The following is a 24587-nucleotide window of genomic DNA, read 5'->3' on the forward strand; positions in this document are numbered from 1 at the left end:
GATAATCTAAGGTAATGATTATGTGCTTTATTCATAGTCAAATGTGTCTAATGTGAGTTTGAATATCATTTTCTGTGACCTTATAGCCATACTAAAAGCAACAACAGATAGTTTACCTCAGATCTTGAAAATAAATTAAAGCAAAGATGTACAGTCAAGCCCGAAATTATTCATACTCCTGGCAAATTCTGACTTAAAGTTACTTTTGTTCAATCAGCATGTTTTTTTTTTTTTTTTTGACTTGGCTTCTCCCATAAGATAATAAGACGATGTACAAGAGGCATCATTGTGGAAAAAAAAAATATTTATCAGCTTTTATTTACATTTGAACAAAAAGTGGCATGTCCAAAATTATTCATACCCTTTGCAAACTGTCCCAGTCTATGGGAAAATCCAAAGTTCTATACCATTCCAAATAGTCCAAGCTGTTCTAAAGCATCCTAATTACCTTGATTCATTGGGAACAGCTGTTTTAATCAACTCAACAGTTCCAGTGGCTACAGTGCAAAGTGTTTTTAAAAAATACAAGACGTTCCCCACTGTGAAAAATCTCAAAGGACGTGGTCGGAAGCCAAAAGTGACACCTGTGCTGGCCAGGAGGATAGTGAGAGAGGTAAAAAAGAATGCAAGGATCACCACCAAGATGAATGGGCAAAAATATGCAAAAAGCTGGTCAGCAGTTATAGGAAGCGTTTGATTGCTGTAATAATTGATTATTGATAAGTATGAATAATTTTGGACATGCCACTTTTTGTTCAAATGTAAATAAAAGATGAGTAATTATTTTTTCCACAATGATGTCTCTTGTACATCGTCTTATTATCTTCTGCTATGAGACGTCTATGTCATTTCTAATAATAAAAAAAAGTATTGCTGGTTGCAGGCTTGTGCACAGAATTTCAGAATTTGCCGCCATTTAATTAATGAGTTGGAATTTGAATTTTATTGACTCCGTCCCACAGGAAGTTGAATTTGAATTGGAGTTGGAATGACAGGAAGTGGAATTAAATTCATGGCAATTCAAAGACATTCCACACAGTCATACAACAGAAAGAATGTGTTGAATCCCACATACAATTACTTTAATTTTGTAATTTAATAGCATAATTTCATTACACATAACTAGTCACTCCTCAACCCTGCATACATTTTGTTCCAACATATAGATAATGATCAAATTCTTGAAATAAATTACTCCCTCAATGTTTGATTAGTTTTGTTCAAAATGTTATTTTCATTTCAAAGTAATCAAATAACACAATGTAATCTGTACAAGTAGTTCAAACTAATATCATTTATAGAATATGTAATGAAATCATATCTGACATATATTGTAAAGCTTCATTGTTAAACACTTCACTTATATGAATTTCTTTGAATTTATATTGAATTGCAATTCTGCTTCCTTTAATTCAAATTCGAATTGAAATTCTAGATCCTGTTTTTGACATCAATTCAAATTCAATTCAAATTCAAGAATTGAATTGGAATTTAGGAGTCATTCTCAATTCAATTCTGAATTGTGCACAAGCCTGGCTGGTTGAATAAAAGTAACTTTAAGTCAGAATTTGCCAGGGGTATGAATAATTTCGGGCTTGACTGTATGTTAAAACTGCGAACTCAATGCAAACCAACAAGCATATTCCATAACAAAGATGGTATTAGTCACTGAGTATGTTCATTTAATAATTGTAAAAAGATTTAATATTTATGAATTAGATTTTAAACATGTAACGTTTTTTAATCAACACACGCTTTTGATTGGCTTTGATATTTGATTGATTAGAGTGACGTAACTGAATCATAGCTATTTAGAAGCCCAAAAGAGCACTGCACTCAAGTTTATGATCAAATTCATAAATATTAAACCTTTTTTACATTATTAAAACTACATACTGAGTGACTGATACCATTTTTGTCATGGAAACACTTGTTGGTTCGTATTGAGTTCACAGTTTTAACGTATATGTTCGCTTATATGTAAGATCTGTTCTTGCTTTCAGTATGGCTATAAATGTGAGTCATATTCGTACGCACATTAGACATTTTTTAACACCGAAAAAAAGCACATATTCAGTATCTGAGATTATAACTGCCGTAGTTTGTATGTTGTTGTTCCAGCCGCGACGTCACAAAAGAAATATAAAGCGTTTTTATAATTGAAAGTTTGCATGTTGCCATTGTGGCTAGTTAGGACGAAAACTTAACATGGAAAATATACCTTTTATGGTGTGTAGTTAGGACATGGTATAAAGGCCAATTCACACCACACCAACAAACGCCAAAAGACTAGTCTGTTGGAGTTTGTTTCATCAGTGTGTAAAGATGACTTATTTTGTGACTTACTGTGTTTGTTTTTGAATCTACTTTCTCTCTCAATAGGAGATCCCGGTCGTTGGTTATGATAAATGGTTTAAGCTGGAGCCCAGATCCAGTGCCTCTAAAGTTCAAGGAGAATGTCACCTGATTCTTCGCCTCTTCACCACTCAGGTACTGCTTCTCACCTGAAATTTTCACTCATTAAAGGGATAGTAACTCTGAAAATCAACATTCTATCTGTATTCTATCATCTTTTATTCACCCTCATGTCTTACAAAACCTGGATGACTTTTGTTTGTAGAAAAATGTTGTTCACTACTGAATTGCAATTTCTTGATAATTTACTGACCCCATGTCATCCAATATATGTTCATGTATTTTTTGAGGAAAACATTCCGGGATTTTTCTCCATATAGTGGACTTCAATGGGGATCAACGTGTTGAAGGTCCGAAATGTTTCAATGTTTCAAATGTTTCAATGCAGCTTCAAAGGGCGCTACAAGATCCCACTCGAGGAATAAGGGTCTTATCTTGTAAAACGATTGGTCATTTTCTTAAAAAAAAAATGTTTATACTTTTTAACCACAAATGCTCATCTTGCACAAGCTCTGCAATACTAAGCTATGACTTTACGCATTACGTTATCACGTTGAAAAAGGTCATGTGTGGTTAGTTCTTTGTCTGTGTACTCTGGTTCGAAGAGGTAGGGTAGAGGGTAGGGTCCATCTTATTTTCTCCTCAAACTTCAAAATCGTTGGACATCATTGTTTTTTATCTTTTTTGTAAAGGCCATTTGGCTTTCTTTGCACGTTCACTGGGTTGATACCTCTGCCTTCATCACAGTTGACCTTTCCAATGTGATTACAAAATGTGTGAAGTTGAGCTAGTGATGAGCATTTGTGGTTAAAAAGTATATAAATTTGTAATTTTTTAAGTAAATGACAGACCATTTCACTAGATAAGACCCTTATTCCTTAGCTGGGATAGTGTAGGGCCGTTTGAAGCTGCATTGAAACTGCAATTTGTACCTTTAACCCAGTGATCCCCATTGAAGTCCACTATATGGGGAGAGAGTTTCCTCAAAAACCCAAGTTTCTTTTCAACTGAAGTAAGACATGAGCATTTTGTATGACATAGATTTTTTATAAAATTCATTAAAATGGAGCATTACAGTTCTTACCGTATTTTTAATCAAATGTGACCCTGGACCACAAAACCAGTCTTAAGTCGCTGGGGTATATTTGTAGCAATAGCCAAAAATACATTGCATGGGTTAAAATTTTAGATTTTTTTTAATGCCAAAAATCATTAGGAAATTAAGTAAAGATCATGTTCCATGAAGATTTTTTGTAAAATTCCTACTGTAAATATATCAAAATGTAATTTTAGTTTTGTAAAATGCATTGTTAAGAACCTAATTTGGACAACTTTAAAGGTGATTTTCTCAGTATTTTGATTTTTTTTGCATCCTCAGATTCCAGATTTTCAAATAGATGTATCTCGGTCAAATATTGTCCTATCCTAACAAACCATAAATCGATAGAAAGCTTATTTATTGAGCTTTCAAATGATACATAAATCTTAGTTTTGTAAAATTTTACCTTATGACTGGTTTTGTGGTCTAGGGTCACAAATAAATGCATTCTTGTGAGCATAACTTTCAAAAACATAACACAAATCTTACTGACTGAGGTTACATTCAGAGGGTTTTTGAAAAACAATGGTTAGAAATTTTCCTTTAGGGTTAATATGCCTATTTATCATCATAATATGTATTAATCACTCCACTTTCTGCTCAACAGAGAGACACAGCCCTGAGTAAAATGGCCTCCAATGTGACCATTCACAAGAAGATGTTGAGTCAGATTCTGGACTGTGAGCATAATCAAATTCAGGTTGCGCTTTTTTTTATTTGCCTCGCATTCATTTGCATTAAGCTTAGAGCTTATCATAAATAATCATACCATTTTAATTGCAGAAAGAGCCTTATAACTGGAATGGACAAGTGTGTGCGGCTGCATGGACTGTGCTGTCCCATCATGCAGTGCAGGCTGATCTCTCCCCTCTGCAGCAGGCCATCATGTGCGTATGAAACATCAAACCTGTAGTGTGAGATCGTGGCTCATCTGTGACGTGCCACACAGTCGGCGTGTTTATTGACAGGAAGAGCACAACAGCATGAAAACAGCAAATGCTTATAACACCAAGACCCATCCTGATAATCGCTGCATGCCTCAGCTACACATTGCTGCCAACAGTGAGACTGACACTAGTGTGTAAACGGATGTTTTTGCATGTGTTTGCAGCCGTTGGCAGTGTTACAGCAGCCATCACCGCTCTCAGAGGATGAGCTACGCTCTGCTCCTCAGGCTGCTGAAAACCGTGGAGGCAGAGTGGGAGGATACCGCTGTGCACGGGGAACTGGTGGGTTTTTACAGCAGCTTGCTGACCCTGAAAAATCTGGGCACATTTGTGTGCCGTATCACAGAGACTGGGGCTCAGTGCTCTTTGGAGATTTACACGCTAGGGGTGAATTCATTGCACTGCAGAAAATCATTTTCTCGATCAGCATTTTCTTCTTGTTTACCAGTAAAATGCTAATTTGTGAGCATGAGACATTTAGTTACAAAGCAAATTTGCATGATATTAAGATTTGTTGTTTGAGAATATCTGGAGGCAATATTGTTTTTGCTTTAAGCATAAATCTAATCAAATTGAGGTTTATGTTTATAAACAGGAGAAAATCTGTGTGTATAAAACATTTTTGCTTAAAGGTGAATTATGTGCGACAAGTAGGGGTATTTTGAACAAACAGCAGTGCTACGTACAATGTCTTGCAATTTTTTTTATGTTTTGTTGTGTTGCTGCCTTATGTTAAACTGCTTTAAATTACTTTTTTTCCACATCAATCTACACTTAATACACCATACTGACAAAGTAAAAACAGAATTGACATAACTTCATTAAAAAAAAACTGAAATTAGTACGTTGCATAAATATTCATACCCTTAACTCAGTACTTAGTTGAAACACCTTTACAGCCTCAAGTCTTTTTGGTATGATGCAGCAAGCTATGCACAATTATCTGCCATTTTTGCCTCACCTCTTCACCTCTCAAGCTTAGTCAGCTTTGATGGGGCAGACATAGTGTTGTCTATAAGCCACTCTTGCTGTGTGCTTAGGGTCATTGTCATGTTGGAAGGTGAACATGTTACCCAGTCTGAGGTTCTGAATGCTCTGGACTGGGTTTTTATTAATGCTATCTTCCTTCTTCTACTCTTCAGGTGATGAGCAATGCCTGGTTTCCTTCAAAGACTATGCTTGGAACTTAGGCTCATCAGACCACATAATCTTGTTTCTCACAGTCTGAGGGTCCTTTAGGTTTTTGCAAATTTCAAGTGTGTTTTTATGTGTCTTCACTGAGGAGAAGATTGAGTCTTGCCACAGTGATGTTTGTCCTTCTGTAAGTTTCTCCTATCTGCATATATGATCATGGAGCTCAACTAGAGTGACCATCAGGTTCTTGGTCACCAGTCTAACCAAAGCCCTTCTCCATCATTTGCTCAGTTTGCTCTAAGCTCTAAGAAGAGTCTTGGTTGTTTCAGACTTCTTACATTAGGGGTAATGGAGACTACATGCTTCTGCGCATCTTCAATGCAGCAGATTTTTTTCTTAACTCTTCCCCAGATGTGTGGCTTGATGCAGTCCTGTTTCTGAGCTCTACAGGCAGTTTTTTGACATCAGGGCTTAGTTTTTGCTCTGATATGCATTTTCAGCAGTTAAACCTTTCATTAAGATCGGCGTGCCTTTCCAAATCATACCCATTTAATTTAATTTGCCACAGGTTAACTACACTCGAAGTGTAGTAACATCTACAAGCAATATGAATGCTCCTGAGCTAAATTTCAACAGTCCCATACAAGGGTATGAATACTTATGCAATGGAATCATTTAAGTTTTTTATTGTTAATACATTTGCAAAGATGTTAAAACCAGTTTTTTGGCCATTATGGTGTATAGAGTGTAGATTGATGTGGGAAAAAAGTCATTTAAAGCAATTTAACATACAGTAAGGCAGCAACATATGAATACTTTCGCAAGGCACTGTGGCATAAGCAGTTGTTTTTTATTTAAATTACATTTTATAATTTCAATATTTAAAGCCAAGTCAGAATAGTCTGACTTTAGATTTGTGAAATTATGCTACATAAGACACCTGCACAAAACACAAACAGCAGATGGACTGAGTGAAAATGCAAATATATTTTCTAACAGCAGGTGGCGCTTATGGAACAGCAGCGATATAGAGTTTCCTTGGTTATGCTGTAAACAAAGCTGCGTTTATCCACCTAATATTTTTGTTAAATTTTTGCATCTGGCTTCCAGTGTCATTTGCGTCCAGATATTTATAGCTGTACAAAAGAGCTTGTTTTGCTGCTTGATATTGCAAATTGGTCTGTCTTACCATATTATTTTAATGTGTTATCTTAATTATGAACACAATGGTTTGTAGTACAAACAGTTTTACTGTTTACTGCACTTTGTTATTCTTCTCCCTATGGTGGCTTTTGAACCAAACGTCTCACACATGACCAGGAAACACTTTACTTACGCATTAAAAAATAAGATGGATAAAGACTACTTTAATATGCATTATGGAGGTAAGAGGAAAAGAAAATAGGTCTAAATAAGTCTAGCAAAGTAGTTATGGCAAATAGTAATTCTAATAGTAATACTGTTACTTTGTGTAAAAAATCTTTCTTAAAAGTACAGTTCGCTAGATGTGTTTTTTAAAAGTTGAACTTCTTTTAACTTGAGCACTTTGTCTTACAAAAGATCTAGGATATGAATGCAGTGGCCTATGTCAACTTCAATGCATTGTCAATTTTTTAAGCACAAACACACCTCCTTTTTTTGTACACTAGGCTTATTAAAATCAGAGCCGCTTGTCTGGTGCAGTTAACGTTGCTTATATTGCTTTCAGAGTTGCGCTGTGCAAATTGCAATTGGTGCTAATTTATTGCATAATTCCTTTAGCGAATCGGGTGCTAAAACAACACTGTCAGCGTGTGCAAATAAACGGCGCTATCAGCGGGTGTAATTAATTCTCCGTGAATTCCCCCCTAAGGCTCTAGTTTGGAACTAATTCTTTTCATCTGGGTCCAGTCTGTAATTATGTGTTTCTGAGTGCAGGAGGGTCTCTTGGCAGAGAGCTTCAGACTTTACTGTGATTACTGCCTGTCTCAAATGAAGAGTATGCGTCAAGTGTTCCCCTGCAACAACTCTGCTGCCATCATACGCTGTGAGCTTATGCTGAGGTGAGTTCATACACACATAAAGGTTACAAAGGCTCATGAACTCACACATGTGTTCACAGAAACCCACATTCATATGGTCGATTTCCTTGCTGAAGGACCAAAATAAAGCTATTTGAATTCAGATATTTCTGCCATCAATTGCTGCAGCTGTGCCTCAGAGCTCATGGTGATCTGCCCTTTCCGACTCCTATGGGTAGATCAGTATTGGGTAGAGGGACACACAAAAATTGACATCCTGTGGTCATTTCTAGTGTTGCTACTACAGTGTAGTACAGTACATATACTGGGCTCAGAGACACACTAACACACAAACAGTTCATGCAGGTTCCACATGGTGTCGTTGAAACTGTTCTTTGGATATTGATCCGCTGTGTGTATGTGTGCTTTAGGAGCATCGGTCACATGCAGTCAATGGCAGCCTTTAGAGCCGTGTGTTCAAACCGCAGTGAACTGCACTTGGAAATAGCCACAGTTATAAAGGTAATAAAGTGATACAGACATACAACAGTGGTCTCAAAAGGTATTTGGACACTGAAGCCACACTTTGTCAAAAATATATAAAACTGTTCCAAATGTTTGGGGTAACTGAGAATTTTATTCCGTGGGGACACATTACATTGACCAAACATGACAGAAATGCTGTTTTTTTTTTTTTTTTACTTTAACTTCTTCAAAAAATCCTGACAAAAATGTATCAGCGTGCAAGTAGTGTAAGTGTAAGCAGCACCACTGTTTAATAAGAAATGTTTCTTGAGCATCAAACCAACATATGTGACCTTGGACTACAAAACAATTCTTAAGTAGAATGGTATATGTGACCCTGGACCACAAAACCAGTCTTAAGTCGCTGGGGTATATTTGTAGCAATAGCCAAAAATACATAGTATGGGTCAAAATTATTGATTTTTCTTTTATGCCAAAAATCATTAGGAAATTAAGCAAAGATCATGTTTCATGAAGATTTTTTGTAAAATTCCTACTGTAAATATATCAAAATGTAATTTTTGATTAGTAATATGCATTGTTAAGAACTTAATTTGGACTACTTTAAAGGTGATTTTCTCAGTATTTTGATTTTTTTGCACCCTCAGATTCCAGATTTTCAAATAGATGTATCTTGGCCAAATATTGTCCTATCACAACAAACCATACATCAATAGAAAGCTTATTTATTGAGCTTTCATGTGTATTTCATATGTATACATCTCAGTTTTGTAAAATTTAACCTTATGACTGGTTTTGTGGTCCAGGGTCACATATTTCTAGCAATAGCCAAAAGTACATTGTATGGGGCAAAATTGTTTTATGCCAAAAATCATTAGGATATTAAGTAAAGATCATATTCCATCAAGATATTTTGTAAATATTCTACTGTAAATATAGCAAAACTTCATTTTTGATTAGTAATATGCATTGCTAAGAACTTCATTTAGACAACTTTAAAGGCAATTTTCTCAGTATTTAGATTTTTTTGCACCCTCAGTTTACAGGTTTTCAAATAATTTCATTTTGGCCAAATATCGTCGTATCCTAACAAACTTAACAAACTTGACTATCCTATGACTAACCTTATGACTTGTTTTGTGGCCCAGGGTCACATATTAGAATGATTTTTAAAGGATTGTGTGTCACTGAATACTGAAGTAATGATGCTAAAAATTAAGCTTTGATATATTTTAACACACTTTTTTTTTTTTTTTTCAATTGTAAAATGATAAATACATTGTTCAAAATACAGATTCTGGTTGCCAAATGTAGAAAATACTTCATGTGATGAAGTACACCTGTGATTAATATATAACACCTTTGTGAAATGGAGAGAAAATGACTTCATGCATGTACTACTCATCTTGAGGGACCAGATGGTTTAAGGTCATGGCTCTGAAAAAAACTCTAGCAGATGCTACTTGATTTTATATTTTATATTTTCTACTGTACTGTACAGTTTTACACATCCAAAATTGTCCAAATATTTTTGGGACCACTGTACACAATGATTTTAAATTGTTACTATTTGTAATTTTTGGTTTCTTTGTTTATTCCTGACTTTAGAAAGGCACAGTTGAATGGTATGAAGGAATAATATCAAACATTAAACCAGATGAAGGCGTAAGTATTGATTTCATTACAATTTTAAAAGTGTTTTCAAATGTAGTTCCAACATTTTGCTACAGTACAAAGAAAGCTTTGTTAAGCTAAAATGAATACCTTGTTTCAATGGCCCTTTATACACCAATCAGGCATACCATTATGACCACCTTCTTAATATTGTGCTGGTCCCGCTTTTGCTGGCAAAACAGACCTGACCCATCGAGGCATGGACTCCACTAGACCCCTAAAGGTGCGCTGTGGTATCTGGCACCCAACATGTTAGCAGCAGATCCTTTAAGTCCTGTAAGTTAGGGCCTCCATGGATCGGACTTGTTCAGGTTGTTCAGCACATCCCACAGATGCTCGATTGGATTGGGATCTGGGGAATTTGGTGGCTAGGTCAACACTTCAAACTCGTTGTTGTGCTCCTCAAACCATTCCTGAACCATCTTGGTGAAAGAGGCCACAGCCACCAAGGGTGTATTGTAATGCATTAATGCAAAAATGACTTTCGCCAACACTGATTTCTCCATTCATACTGCAGTCACTTCTGTAGATACAGTACCTGTAGTTTCTCTTTAGCTTTTAATTAAACAAGAAATCAGTGGTCAAGCATTTCAGTAGCTGATGTAACTGTTGTCTGCATGTCTCTACAGACTCTAGAGGAGCAGCTGAGGCGTTTGGTTATGGTGGTTGATGCAGTATGTGTTGATGTGCAAAGAGGACAAAATGTCTACAACAAGCTTTTTTACAGGTAACTTTTCGAACTTTTCAAACAGGTTTCCACTCATGCTCAGTCAGTATTGCTGTGTTGGGCTGGTCACGATGTTCAAACAAACAGAGCAATGTTTTGATTGCCCCGCAGATACACAGCATTTACACTTTTTGGGAAAACCAACCTATGAATATTTAAACCTACGATTATTTAAAGTACACTTGATTTTTAATGAGATGGGTTGGGACACAACAACAATGAAACAAGTTTTAAGAAACATAGATAACAATGATTTTGGCTTGTCTTTCAGCTCTGTGAAGGTTGACTTCTTCAGCATCTCCTACCGGCAGTTAGAGAAGCTTGTAAGTTTGAGCACCCCTGGGAACTCTTACAGATCTCTGTTAAAAATAAGTCTTTCCTCGATAAACAGGAGTCAGGCTATAGAGAGGGATCTTTAATGTTGCGCTGTGTCTCCAGGTGGCAGATGACGTGAATGTGGCAATGGAGCGAGTGTGTGGGAACCTGGAGCAGGAGAGTTCACGACTTACCCAAACCATGGGAGAGACTCTTTTTGAGCTCTACATGTCTCTGAAGTCCCTTAAGCGCTTCAGGGAGTTTCTGCCTCTCAAGTTAGTCATTGGGCTCCTCTTAATCCATCTGCATGAGAGTTAAATCATCAGCTAGACTAATTATGTAAAGAGTGTTGATAGATAAATCATTTTTCTATAATTGACAAGTTTATCAACTCTTGAGTGAGCTTGAGTATGGCTTAGTCATAACTGGTGATTCACATGTGGAAATTTCTCTTCAGAGACACTAAGATGTTGGCTCTAACTGGATTCCACAACTCGTTTAAGACCTCTATTCATAAATGGCTGCAGATTGTACATGAAAGATCCACTGACAGGATCCGCAAAGCTGTGGAAATGGATCAGGTGAGTTTGAGGCCATAAAAAGAACAAAACATTATACAGTAGCATATATTATAGCTACTAATACTTCTTCACTTGCAATGTCAGAGAGAAAAGCATAAAATAGCAGCAGATTAATCCTAATGCTGAAAACTGCATCTGCCCAACACCTACTTAAAGGATTAGTTCACTCCACAATTAAAATATCATGATAATTTACTCCCCCCTGTGCCATCCAAAATGATCCTGTCTTTCTTGAGTCGAAAAGAAATTAAGGTTTTTGAGGAAAACATTCCAGGATTTTAATCCATATAGTAGACTTCAGTGATTGATCTGTCAAAAAATATATATTTATATACTTTTTAACCACAAATGCTCGTTTTGTACCGGTTTGACCTCACGCATTACGTAGTCAAGTTGGAAAGGCGGCAGTACCAACCCAGTGTTGACATGCAATGAAAGTCAACCGCTGTTTACAAAAAAGGTAAAACAACAGTGTCGAACAATTGTGAAGTTGGAGTTTTTTGCCCTAACTTACCTTTTTGAACTGAAGTACACGGTCGTAAGTTGTAGACGCGCATTGCCGAGCTAGTACAAAATGAGCATTTGTGGTTAAAAAGTATAGAAAATGTAATTTTGTTTTTGAAAATGACTGATCGTTTTGCTAGATAAGACTCTTTATTTCTCAGCTGGGATTGCGTGGAGCCCTTTAAAGCTGCGCTGAAAATGCAATAGTTCACTATACAGAGAAAAATCCTGGGATGTTTCCTCAAAAATCCTAATTTCCGTTTTGACTTTGTCACCAGGTGTAGGACAAACAATAAGGTTGAAGTTGTGTTTTTTAATCAGATATATTTTGAAAACTTGTAAAGTACAGCAAAAATAGTGATGGCAATGCTGCAGATGAGTTAACAGAGAAGAGTAGGTTATGGAAGATGAGGTAGATGGTGTGGGGTGACATGATTACAAGCCAGGACATGTGCAATGGTTTCCATGCCTGCCAGTGAGTCATAGTAAAACCCATTTCTACTGTAAAGACAGCATGTCCGCTCCTGCTGAACCGTCAGCCAAACCAACATTGACAGACCACCCAACATTTTCATATTACATTATATAGGTTTTATTTTTTAAATATAAATATAAATGTATTTGTTTTACTGAAAACAAATGAATAAAAATGTGTAAGAATAGTAGCATCAACTGTATTACATTTAAAGGTATTTTTGTGGACTTCCTGCACAGCTTTTCCAGTTTCTAGACTTTCCAGTACGAGTTACAAAGCTTTTGGGATCTACGTCAACCTATAATTTTAAGATTGTTTATATATTTTCTGTGATCTACTTACAGTTCTTTTTATAAAACATGGCCCTGACAAAAAAAAAAAAAAAAAATTCTTCACGTTAAAAAAGAAATGGTTCTTTTGAGACCTGGTTCTTTGTGAACCCCAAATGGTTGTTCAATGGCATCGCTACGAAAACCACCTTTATTTTTAAGGCTGTACCAAGGAGACCTAATAAAATCAGCCTCTTTGAGTGAAAAATGTACCCCATTGAGAGCCTGTTAGTCAGTGTGTTGGCTGCATAGCGTAACATGTGTCTATTTTAATGATACAGCTGGAGCCGATCCAGAGTCAGACCAAGCACAGCTCCTCAGCGGTGGACGTTGCAACATGCTTCAGCCAGGTGCGGGAGTTCTGGGCCCAGCTGGCGTGGCCTGATTCAGCGGGAGCCTTCATTTTCATCACGCGGCTGACGGACGTGAGCACCTCTAAGCTCTAAGCTCCACTTTCATAAGCATGCAGTTTAAGCTTGCACAGCTGGGGAGCGGCGGTCAAAAACACTGATAATAAAAAGCATGCTCGTAATGGAAAGGAGAATTGATGGTTTCACCCACATAACGCAATTCTTTCTTGATGTGTGGCAGAATTTCTGCAGCGAGGCAGTGTGTTACGCCGAGCTGATCAAGCGCAAGATTGAGAGGGGCCAGCTGGGACGAGACCACAAGAGTTTCATCGTGCAGGTAGCGCTTCTGGGCAAGGGAGGGTTGGCTTTCATTACGAGCGAAGTAAATGTCAGCGTTGAGTGCTTCTCCCTGACAACACTGACGTCTCAGCGGTGTGCCTGTGTCACAGTGTGCCTGACCTCGTTAGCGCCCCCTTTTCATTTTGCACTGTATGCTTTCTCTCTCCCTCCGCCCCATTTAGACCTCCTTATTTTCTTCCTTTTTGTTCTTTCCACTTTATATCTCTCCTTTCCTCATTTCCGATCTCCCTTCCTTCTCTTCCTGGCTGCCGCTTTGGTGCAGGTTTGTGTCGCCCTGAACAGCACGGAGCATGTGCGTGTGTACCTGGGGGGTCTGCCGCGGGAGCTGGACTGGCGGGGGGTCGAACAGGCCATGGAGGAGTCATGTGGCTTGGAAGGGAAGGAGCAGGTCAACAAGTCCCTCAATGGGCAGCTCTACAACGCTGATATCGACCTGCAGAGGGAGGCCAAACGCCTAATCACACACCTTACTGATAGGGTAATAGCATACATCAAAAAGTACAGTTCAACTGCTAAGAGATCTGATTATTTCAAGAGCTATGGAAACAATACTGTACAAGCATGCTATGTTAACGCTGAAGCATATTGTACCCAAACAGTTTTTTGAAAATTAGATTTCTGGGGTGCCTTTCCAATTCAAGGCTGTAACTTATGTTACCTAAAGGAGAAGTTCACTTCCAGAACAAAATTTTACAGATAATTTACTCACCCCCTTGTTATTCAAAATGTTAATGTCTTTCTTTCTTCAGTCGAAAAGAATTTGGTTTTTGAGGAAAACATTTCAGGATTTCTCTCCATTTAATGGACTTGATGGTGCCCTTGAGTTGAACTTCCAAAATGCAGTTAAAATTGAGCTTTAAAGGGCTCTAAACAGTCCCAGCCGAGGAAGAAGAGTCTTATGTAGCGAAACGATCAGTTATTTTCTAAAAAAAAAAAAAAAATTATATACTTTTTAACCTTAAATGCTTGTCTTGTCTACCTCTGCATCAATTCTGTGTATTCCAGTTCAAGACAGTTAGGGTAGGTCGAAAAATTCTCCTCCGACTTCAAGATCGCTGCAGAAGTACCGACCCAGTGTTTAAGTGAACATGCAAAACTCATCAAATGCCCTTTACAAAAAAAGGTAAAACAGCGATGTAGGAGAATTTTGAAGTTGGAGAAGAAAATGAGATGGGAGTTTTTCGGCATACTCTAGCTCTCGTGAACCAGAATACACAGAGTACACACAGAGCTAGACAAGATTTGAGGTTAAAAAGTATATAAATTGTATTTTTTTTTTTTTAAATAACCAATCGTTTTGCTAGATAAGACCCTTTTTTCTTTGGCTAGGATCATTTAGAGCCCTGTGAAGCTGCATTTAAACTGCATTTTTGAAGTTCAATCTTGGAGGCACCATAGAAGTCCACTGTATGGAAAGAAATCCTGAAATGTTTTCCTCAAAAAACATAATTTCTTTATGACTGAAGAAAGAAAGACATGAACATCTTGAATGACAAGGTGGTGAGTAAATTATCTGTAAATTTTTGTTCTGGAAGTGAACTTCTTCTTTGAGCTATCCTAGGTGTATGCGACTTTCTTCTTTCAGACAAATACAATCAGAGTTGTATTTAAAAAAAAAATGTCCTGGCTCTTCCAAGCTTTATAAAATATCCATATTCAAAACTTTAGAAACCATAATCTTTAGCTGCTGCTAACTGTCGTATGCGTGTTCATGAGAGGGTGGCGTTAAAAAGGATGACGTAGGTTGTAGGCGTAGTGTAAGCTCTTGTGAGAAGTGGTGAACACGAAAACGCAGTGGACAGAGCAAACCTAAACACAGCTTACAAATTAGAAGTATAAAACAAGAATTTGTGAAGAAACATGTTGGAAGATTTTGATATAAGCCAAAAGGAGTTTTCTTTTCTGTAAACATAACTTGATTCTCACCGAGATTTACGCTTCACCTACGTTCTACGTCATCCAGTGGAACGCCACTCTCTCATGAATGCTTGCCCTGCTGAAAAAACCAGCATATGCTGGTTTTTTCAGCAGGGTGTACAGATGTGGCCATTAAGAATGCACTTTTTTTCATGCCATTTTCTTTTAAATGTGTGCTTCACAGAATATCCACCAGAATTTCGCTATGTCAATGTTCTACATCATCCACCGTCGTGAACGCGTGAAAGCTAGAAATTATGGGTTTATAAAGTTTTAAATATGGATATTTTTCTAACACAAAAACTTTGATTCGCTTCAAAAGACCTTTATTAACCACCAGCACCATGTGGAGCACTATTTATAATCTTGGAAGAGCCAGGACATTTTTTTTAATATAACTCAAATGTATATGTCTGAAAGAAGAAAGTCATATGCACCTAGGGTGGTTTGTGGGTGAGTAAATCATGGAGTAATTTTCATTTTTGGTGAACTAGACCATAGTTGGCTAACAATAGTTTTGGGAAACACACCCCTGATTGGTTAGCTTTGCACAATTTCCGGAGTAAAAAGTCAATCATATAAAACTTTGTCCTATACAGATGCTTCCTGAACTCAGAAGATGCATTCAACACATCAGCCTATCTCCAGACTCCATTAACAATGACGAGGCAAGTATGAACAAAACAGAGAAAGAACATGTAATTATGGCCTAATGTGTTTTTCAACATATGTCCTCTTTGATGAACTACTCCAGGCTGTGGCTCCCCTGATGAAGTACCTTGATGACACTCTAGTCATCCTCAATGAGTCACTGGTTGAAGAGAATCTAACAAGGTAATTACTTGCTTCATTTAAAAAGGAACATGTAGTAACAACAGTAATGACACATAGATTTATCCTTGGAAGCATGTAAATCGGGCTCTGTAAAGTGGTAAACAACTGAATTTGAAGGAGGTCGCTGTGTCTGTGAGCGTGATCTTTACCGTTATTGTGCATCCCAGGGTTCTGCAGAGTCTGTGGGAGCTGCTCCTGCGGATGATCCTGGACACTGTGGCGGAAAACAGGGGCGTCCAGGTGGAATTCTACACACGGTTTCAGTACACCGTAGAGGTCAGTATGGATGAGTAACAGTGGTGGCTTTTCAACAATTGGGCAAAAACGTTCTTGTTTCTTAACCGTTCCTTTCCGTGGCCAGCCCAGCTTGTACAGATATAGTTTCATTTTCTACTATGGGGCTGATAGCAGAGCTTGAACTACAAATGCGTCAGTCGTGCCCTTGGTAATGCAAGTGTTTACATACAGTATGAGATGCAAATAGCGACCGCGTTATGCAGGATGATCAGATATTTCTGTTTACTTCACTCAAATAGCATGCTTGGCCAGATACAGAGAGAAACTGGTAGCCAGACAACAAACAAGTGACCAATCTTGAGTATCGACGTCATTACATGCAGTGTACCAGCATGGTTCCAGACTCAGAACGGGTTTGTAATCGTGCCGTGCCACACCAAGCTCAAGTGGAAATATAATTGTAACTATTCATTATTGTTCTTTATACATTTCTGCAAAACTGAAAAATATGTATGAATCACTGCAGTTTCCAGTTACGCTAGAGGCAGTAAAACTCAAACAACAACAACAACACAATGATTTTCAGGTACAGAGTTTTAAATTATAAAGCCTAATTTTCATACTGTTACCTGCAGAATATTATGTTATGACTTCAAAACAATTTTCACATCCTGTGCAATTTGAAAACTGATACTTTTGAATGTTATCGTCACATATACAGCTTCATATAGGTGAGTTTTCAAATTAGTAGGTTTGCTCGGTAGCTCACGTGATATAGCATTGCACTTGAGTGATGAAGAGCTCTGGTATGAATCCCGTAAAAACTATGGTTCGACAAAACAGCTCAAATCCGCGTAAAGAAGTTAAAATAGCATGGCTGCGTCAACAAATGCGTTTTATATAACTTTTGCATTTGTTAGTCTCGCATAGCCAGACCTTCAGACTGACTGCTGAAGGTCTGAAATCCATGGCAGCTTTCATTGGCCAAGGCCCGCCCATAAGGCCGTTTGACCGACATGTCAAACAACCAATCACAGTTTGTTTTGTTCAGCGTCACGTTTCGGGTGAAGAAGAGGGAGAGCAAGCAGTAAGTCAATAATTTGTTCGCGAACGTTGCAAAAGTGTATAACAACAATGGCGTCTGCATAAGCACCTTTCAGCAAAATGCTGAGTAAATCAGGCTGTTTTCACACCTGCCTCATTTAGTTCGGTTGAATCGTACTAGAGTTCGTTTTCCCTCTTGGTGCGGTTCGTTTGGACAGGTGTGAATGTATCAATCGAGTGCGCACCAAAAGCGGATCAAAGAAGCGTACCGAGACCTCCTTGAAGAGGTGGTCTCGGTACGCTTTCAAACGAACACTGGAGCAGTTTGTTTATGGTAAGAACATGAACCGAACTCGAACAGACCCAACCGCGCCTTTTTGGACTAATCCAGCTGCCGTAGTCCGCTGCGCTGTTCATTATGGAATGAGGACAAGTATTCGTTGACAGTTAGCGCTTTAGCAACATGGCAGCTCGCGGACAAACTTGGAGTTGTGAGGAAGTGTGGAGCCTCATAAATTTGGTCTGATGATCATATTAGCTCCAAACTTTCGAAAACTCACAAGAACACCGCAATCCTCTCATTGTGTAGCAGTTTAGAAAAAATGTTCAATGACACATCTGGCCAACGAGTGATGTGGATGTTGTCACATGACTGCATTTTGGTTTGTTTCAACTGGTTTGGACCAGAGCAATCAGTGTGATGTGAAAAGGACTCAAAACGGCAGAAAGATGCTACATTTGTTGCCCATGGTCTGGACCAAATGAACTGAACCACAGATGTGAAAGCACCCTCAGTCTGCGTTTTGTTTCCCGGCGGACCGAAAATAAACGTGACACTCGCGTATCTCGGAAATCCAATCAAATTCAACTAATCAGATGACGACTTTGAAATTCCTGAAGTGTTTCCAGTTAAGTGTACCATATGCATGAGACGTTTAGCCAACATTCCGTGGGCGTGACGTCTGAGGATGAGACTGCATTTGTTAACACTTTCGAGACGGTTTAGGGTTGGGTTTGGTGTAGGCGATATTTCCATCATGATAGAGCATTAACCTTTAGCGACACTCGGATATTTAAATTCTGAATGGCCACAATATGTGTCACGTGTCAGAAGGAAGGGGGAGATCTGGGTCCAAGTGCGGGGAAGGAATTTATAAACAAAACACAAACCAAACACAACAAAACCAAAAGGCCAACACGGCACAAATATGACTAGAAGCAATACAAAATAAACAGAACAGGGAACACGATCCAGAGCCAGGGATCCGGAACACAGAGACAGACTTAGGAAGACAGTGCAGACACGATGATGAGTGGGAAATGAGAGTTCTTATAGTCTGAGTAATTGTGAACAGGTGTGGGATGATGAGTGCTAATGACAAAGACAGGTGTGAACGATCAGGGATGTGCAGTGCAAGGGAAGGGAAGTAGAAGGGAAGGGAAGTAACGTGAGCGAACATCGGCGCCAGAGGAATGTGAGCCGGCATCGCCGCCAGAGGAACGTGAGCTGGCCTCGCCGCCAGAGGAACCTCCGCGGACACCGCAGCCAGAAGAACGTGAGCCGGCCTCGCCGCCAGAGGAACGTGAGCTGGCCTCGCCGCCAGAGGAACATCAGCGGACGCCGCCGTATCAGGAACCGATATAGTGGTTGCCGCCGCTTTGGGCACAGAGATAGCGGTCGCCGCCGCATCAGGAACAGAGATAGCGGTCGCCGCATCATCAGTACCCGAGCCAGCGGTCACAGCCGCATCAGGAACGGAAAAAACGGTCGCCGCCGCGTCAGGAACGGAGATGGTGGTCGCCGCCGCGTCAGGAACGGAGATAGCGGTCGCCGCCGCATCAGGAACGGAGATAGCGGTCGCCGCCGCATCAGGAACGGAGATAGCGGTCGCCGCCGCATCAGGAACGGAGATAGCGGTCGCCGCCGCATCAGGAACAGAGATAGCGGTCACCGCTGCTTCGGGAACAGAGATAGCGGTCACCGCCGCATCAGAAACAGAGATAGCGGTCGCCGCCGCATCAGGAACAGAGATAGCAGTGGCTGCCCCACATCAGGAACAGAGATAGCGGTCACCGCTGCTTCGGGAACAGAGATAGCGGTCGCCGCTGCATCAGGAACAGAGATAGCAGTGGCTGCCCCACATCAGGAACAGATATAGCGGTCACCGCTGCTTCGGGAACAGAGATAGCGGTCACCGCCGCATCAGGAACAGAGATAGCGGTCGCCGCTGCTTCGGGAACAGAGATAGCGGTCACCGCCGCATCAGGAACAGAGATAGCGGTCGCCGACGCATCAGGAACAGAGATAGCGGTCACCGCTGCTTCGGGAACAGAGATAGCGGTCACCGCCGCATCAGAAACAGAGATAGCGGTCGCCGCCGCATCAGGAACAGAGATAGCAGTGGCTGCCCCACATCAGGAACAGAGATAGCGGTCACCGCTGCTTCGGGAACAGAGATAGCGGTCGCCGCTGCATCAGGAACAGAGATAGCAGTGGCTGCCCCACATCAGGAACAGATATAGCGGTCACCGCTGCTTCGGGAACAGAGATAGCGGTCACCGCCGCATCAGGAACAGAGATAGCGGTCGCCGCTGCTTCGGGAACAGAGATAGCGGTCACCGCCGCATCAGGAACAGAGATAGCGGTCGCCGACGCATCAGGAACAGAGATAGCAGTGGCTGCCCCACATCAGGAACAGAGATAGCGGTCGCCGCCACATCAGGAACGGAGATAGCGGTCGCCGCTGCTTCGGGAACAGAGTGGGCGGACGCCGCCACAGGAACGTGAGCTCTCATCGCCGCCAGAGGAACATCAGCGGCTGCAATCCTCCGAAAGTATGCCTCCCGTTCCGCCGCCGCCAAGCGAACGTCCACCGACGCCAGAGAGGTGTAAACGGTCGCCATCCATTCCGGCATAGAGCCAGCGGTCACCACCGCGTCAGGCACAGAGCGGGTGGTCGCCGCCCCCAAGCGGGCGTACACCGCCGCCAAGCGAGGGGACGCCGCCTCCTTGAAAAAATTCTTCGGGGAAGGAATTTATAAACAAAACACAAACCAAACACAACAAAACCAAAACGCCAACACGGCACAACACAACTTGAAAATACAAAGTAAACAGAACTAAAACACGAGCAAGGAAAACGGAGATCAGGAGCTTGAGAAACAGACATACGAAGACAATGCAGCCAGGATGATTAGTGGGGAATGAGAGTTCTTATAGTCCATATAATAGTGAACAGGTGTGGGTTAGATAAGTGCTAACGATCACAGACAGGTGTATACAATCAGGGAAGTGCAGTGCAAGGGAAAGGGAAACAGCGACCTCAGGTGGCTGAGGGAACCCACAGCCCAGAGTCATGACAATATGTACCTCAAGCAGTGTAATAAAAACGCAGCAATATGCGCCTGCACCAGTGTAATAAAAACGTGCCATGGTCACGTATTGAACGTGTGTTTTAGTGCCACTGTCTGGACATTTCACTTTGAAACTGCCGTGAAACATGCAGCAAGGATTGTAATTATGGTGTTCCAGAAATGTATGTACAGGCATGTATTTTCATGAGCCTGGGTTGGTGAAAAAGCAGCTAATGAGTATCACAAAGTCCCTTTCAAGGAATGTTAGTTCACTCCTTGACCGTATTTGCAGCTATTTCACTCATTCAAGACCAACTCCTATATACTTGAATGGGGAAATATCAAAGTCTCAAAAACAGCTTGCCAAATACATGTAAATAACAATCTGACATGAACTGTCCTTTAAATGTTGTTGCTTATGCTAAAATAGTGTTAAAAAATCATGTGTTTTAAGTTGGTCCAGCAAATGCACATGTGTGGTCCCAAGTGTGTGCCTCAGGACATTGACTGTTTCTATAGCAACCACAGCTTCTAACAGCAGCTGTAGCGATGCGATGACTTTACCAACTGGCATCTGGCTCTTTTGTTATTTATTACTTATTGTACCATATTGCATGTTACAGTTTCTCCTATACATATTTCTATATATAGTCTTTGGTTTCCATAAATAGGTTACTGCTGCTCAACCTGGAAGCATTCTATGTGTTCCCATTGAAAATGAATGAACTGGCTATACAATGGTCCATAAACCTGTATAGCCACCTGTCTAGCAAAAGTGACAAAAAAACAATTAAATATGTAAAACTAAACTCTAAAAAAATATAGTTTTTGAAAGGTTCTTTTCACATAATAATGGTTCTATTTAGAACCATATTGTCCTGAAGAACCCTTTATGTGGAAATGGTTCTTTGTGTTTAGGGTTATTTTTTGTGTTTCAAATCTGTAACTGCCAAAGCCACCTTCAGTATCGAATTTCTGGGGCTCAGATATCATTATTAATAATTAATGTATTAATAATATTATGATAATACTACTATTAACAATATAAAAGCACTAACATACTAATTTTAATCCAAATATATTATTAACAAGGCTATTCATAATGCCATTAAGGTACTATATGGGTCATTCTACAGAACTGGTTCAAAGCAGGGTTGCCAGGTTTTCATTACAAAACCCACCCAATTGCTACTCAAAAATAGCCCAAAAGTAGCCCAATCACATTTTAAGGGGGTTCCCCATTAAAAAATTAGCATTCCAGGGGATAAATATTACATTATTGGGGTTGCTTTAACCCGCTGACATGAAAAACAACCCGCCACAACAGTAGTAAAGTAGCCTAATTCCATTGGGAAACCACAGACTTGGCAAGACTGGTTCAAAGTCAGAGTTGGAAAAAAAAAATCCACAAATTTTTTATGTACAGTATGCAAATTGTATAATATCCAAGGAATTTCTAGCAATTGTGCAGTTAATTCTTGTATTGTATTTTCTGAATTTTTTGGAATATTTGTCCTCTCCCCAAATTTGTCACTACACCATAACATAGTAATATATAATTTAATAATAATGGTTATATTGACATATTAAAATAATTGCTTACATCTGTCTTGTAAATATATTTTTTTTTTCTATTTTATTAAAATGTTTTTAGAAGTAAATCAATAACAATTATAATTGTAACAGTATTTCAAGTGCAATTTTTGAGATTTGTTGTATTTTGAATCCAATTTTTCTTAGGAAAAGGCAAAAAGTTGATCATACTGATTATAAAATTAAGTATTCATTAGTTTGAATATGCATTGAACCAAACTCTATCATAACGTCTTAGTTAATAATTTAGTATACTTTATTTTTGACAAAACATCCCATGTTTTGGTAATGACCAAATTCAGTAGTAACAGTAATGTTTTAGTAGCAACCAACTCACATTAAGGAAATTTTAACCCACATACTAAAACATTACTAAAACATACTAAAGTACTAAAGTTTTGCATAACAGTATGAAAATTTAGTTTATTTTCCCAATTAAAGGATTATGTGTTCCCTTTTGTCACTACCGAAACCATGGCATTTTTTTAAGTTTTATGCAGATTTTCATACTTTTGAACCTTGACTAAGCCCCAGCAGCATTTTAAGGCAAATTGAGTACTATATTAGTTAGCTTAGTTAGAAAATGTTGCTGAAAGCCAACTATGTGTGTATTGCCAGCTGGCCGTTTATTACAAGAACTTTGTGACTGCAAAGGGCAGTGATCCTCATGTCCGATCTCCCTCAGCCTGGTTTCACAGTCACGGTTTTACATCATGCCTGACACCGTCAGTAGCACGTCAGATATTCACCAGCGCTCTTGGCCACAGCTCAGTGGAGAATTTAGGACGTCCCCAGTAGCATGTCAATATGTTAGATCCAGTATTCCAACAGAGAGGAACTGGCAGGAACTCGCCACAGATTTACATGAAAACTCATTAAGTGCTGAGCGAGTGCGTGGGTTGAACATGTTCACCATATAGTTGGTCTATTAGCATAACAAGTCTTAAGAGCATGTTACGAGAGTCTGCGCACGTCTGCTGGAGTCCATGCAGTCAAAGAAAGAACATAAAGGCTTAAAGTACAGTGACTTGTATTGATTGTAAATCAGGTGGTGATTAGACCTTAATAACCAGCTCTTTTTATGCAGACGCTGGTGCGGTTCTTCCACGCTGATGGAGAAGGGCTGCTTTTGGAAGACCTTAAGAGTGGAGATTATAAGGTATTCTCACCTTTAATCAATTTGGCTGACGAAATGAATAAGCATGGCTTCATCCGCCTTCTCCCTTCCTTCCCATCAGGCCCTGGACGAGGAGCTGCGTCTGAACAAATGCTCCTCCTTTGAGCTGATCGAACAGTATTTCCTGGAGAAAATCTCCCAGCAGGTGGGTAGGAATCCCGCTGCGCCGCCACAGCTTTTAGCTCCAGCCCTGCAGAGAGAGGAGGTGTTGATTAGGAGCTAAGACATCACAAATACTATTCCTTCCTCTGATGATTAAAAGTTTACATCAGTCATTTCCTCTTTGACTAAGAGTTCTTTGCACTGTGTAAGATTTCGCAGTCTCTGACTGTGTTTCAAATCCTGCTAAGCTGACTTGCTGTCTGCTGCCTACGGGGGCAGATGTCTGCACAACCAGCGTGTTACGAAACCGAACCGAACCTCATAAATGTCTGATCTGAACTGCCTTTCACTGGCAGCAACTTTGTTAACTTCATTAAAAGAAAGTTTGCTGCCAAACAAATAGCATTCGTCACATGAAGTACATGAATTGCATGGCCCACAGTTGACGTTAGTATGTTAATACTTCAAAAACATAATTGTGCGTTCCCAGTTTCTTATCTTATGAATTTAGAAGTTACTTGATGTGGATGCTTAAAGTAATTTTGCTTAGAATATGAAACTTTAAAAGATTAGTTCACTTCCAGAAGTTTTTTGAGGAAAACATTTCAGGAACTATCACCATATAGTGAACTTCAATGGTGCCCACGAGTTTGAACGTCCAAAATGCAGTTTAAATGCAGCTTCAAAGGGCTCTAAACAATCCCAGCCCAGGAATAAATGGTCTTATCTTGCAAAACAAACAGTCATTTTCTAAAAAAAATTAAATCTGTATACTTAACCTCAAATGCTTGTCTTGTTTAGCTCTGCCATGCATGTGCATACTCGGTGTAATCCGGGTCAATACAGTTAGGGTATGCCGAAAAACTCCCATCTCATTTTCCTGATCATGATGACTGATCGTTTTGGTACATGGGACTCTTATTCCTCTGCTGG

The 24587-nt window shown here is 39.6% G+C and overlaps 1 protein-coding gene across 1 annotated transcript in view; it reads left to right on the forward strand.

The window, feature by feature from the left end:
- Window positions 1-24587, forward strand: part of baiap3 (BAI1 associated protein 3) — a 73928-nt gene that overhangs the window by 43885 nt on the left and 5456 nt on the right. Inside the window, exons 12-30 of the mRNA XM_073838685.1 lie at window positions 2383-2490; window positions 4122-4214; window positions 4298-4401; window positions 4626-4743; window positions 7513-7637; window positions 8027-8117; window positions 9690-9746; window positions 10385-10482; window positions 10754-10805; window positions 10921-11072; window positions 11255-11378; window positions 12968-13111; window positions 13278-13373; window positions 13659-13874; window positions 15913-15981; window positions 16068-16147; window positions 16315-16423; window positions 23463-23534; window positions 23614-23697. Coding sequence (XP_073694786.1) covers window positions 2383-2490; window positions 4122-4214; window positions 4298-4401; window positions 4626-4743; window positions 7513-7637; window positions 8027-8117; window positions 9690-9746; window positions 10385-10482; window positions 10754-10805; window positions 10921-11072; window positions 11255-11378; window positions 12968-13111; window positions 13278-13373; window positions 13659-13874; window positions 15913-15981; window positions 16068-16147; window positions 16315-16423; window positions 23463-23534; window positions 23614-23697 — 1992 coding nt within the window. The remainder of the gene's footprint in view (window positions 1-2382; window positions 2491-4121; window positions 4215-4297; window positions 4402-4625; window positions 4744-7512; window positions 7638-8026; window positions 8118-9689; window positions 9747-10384; window positions 10483-10753; window positions 10806-10920; window positions 11073-11254; window positions 11379-12967; window positions 13112-13277; window positions 13374-13658; window positions 13875-15912; window positions 15982-16067; window positions 16148-16314; window positions 16424-23462; window positions 23535-23613; window positions 23698-24587) is intronic.

This window comes from Garra rufa, chromosome 1 (genome assembly GCF_049309525.1).
Source record: "Garra rufa chromosome 1, GarRuf1.0, whole genome shotgun sequence".
In the NCBI taxonomy this organism is placed as follows: domain Eukaryota; kingdom Metazoa; phylum Chordata; class Actinopteri; order Cypriniformes; family Cyprinidae; genus Garra; species Garra rufa.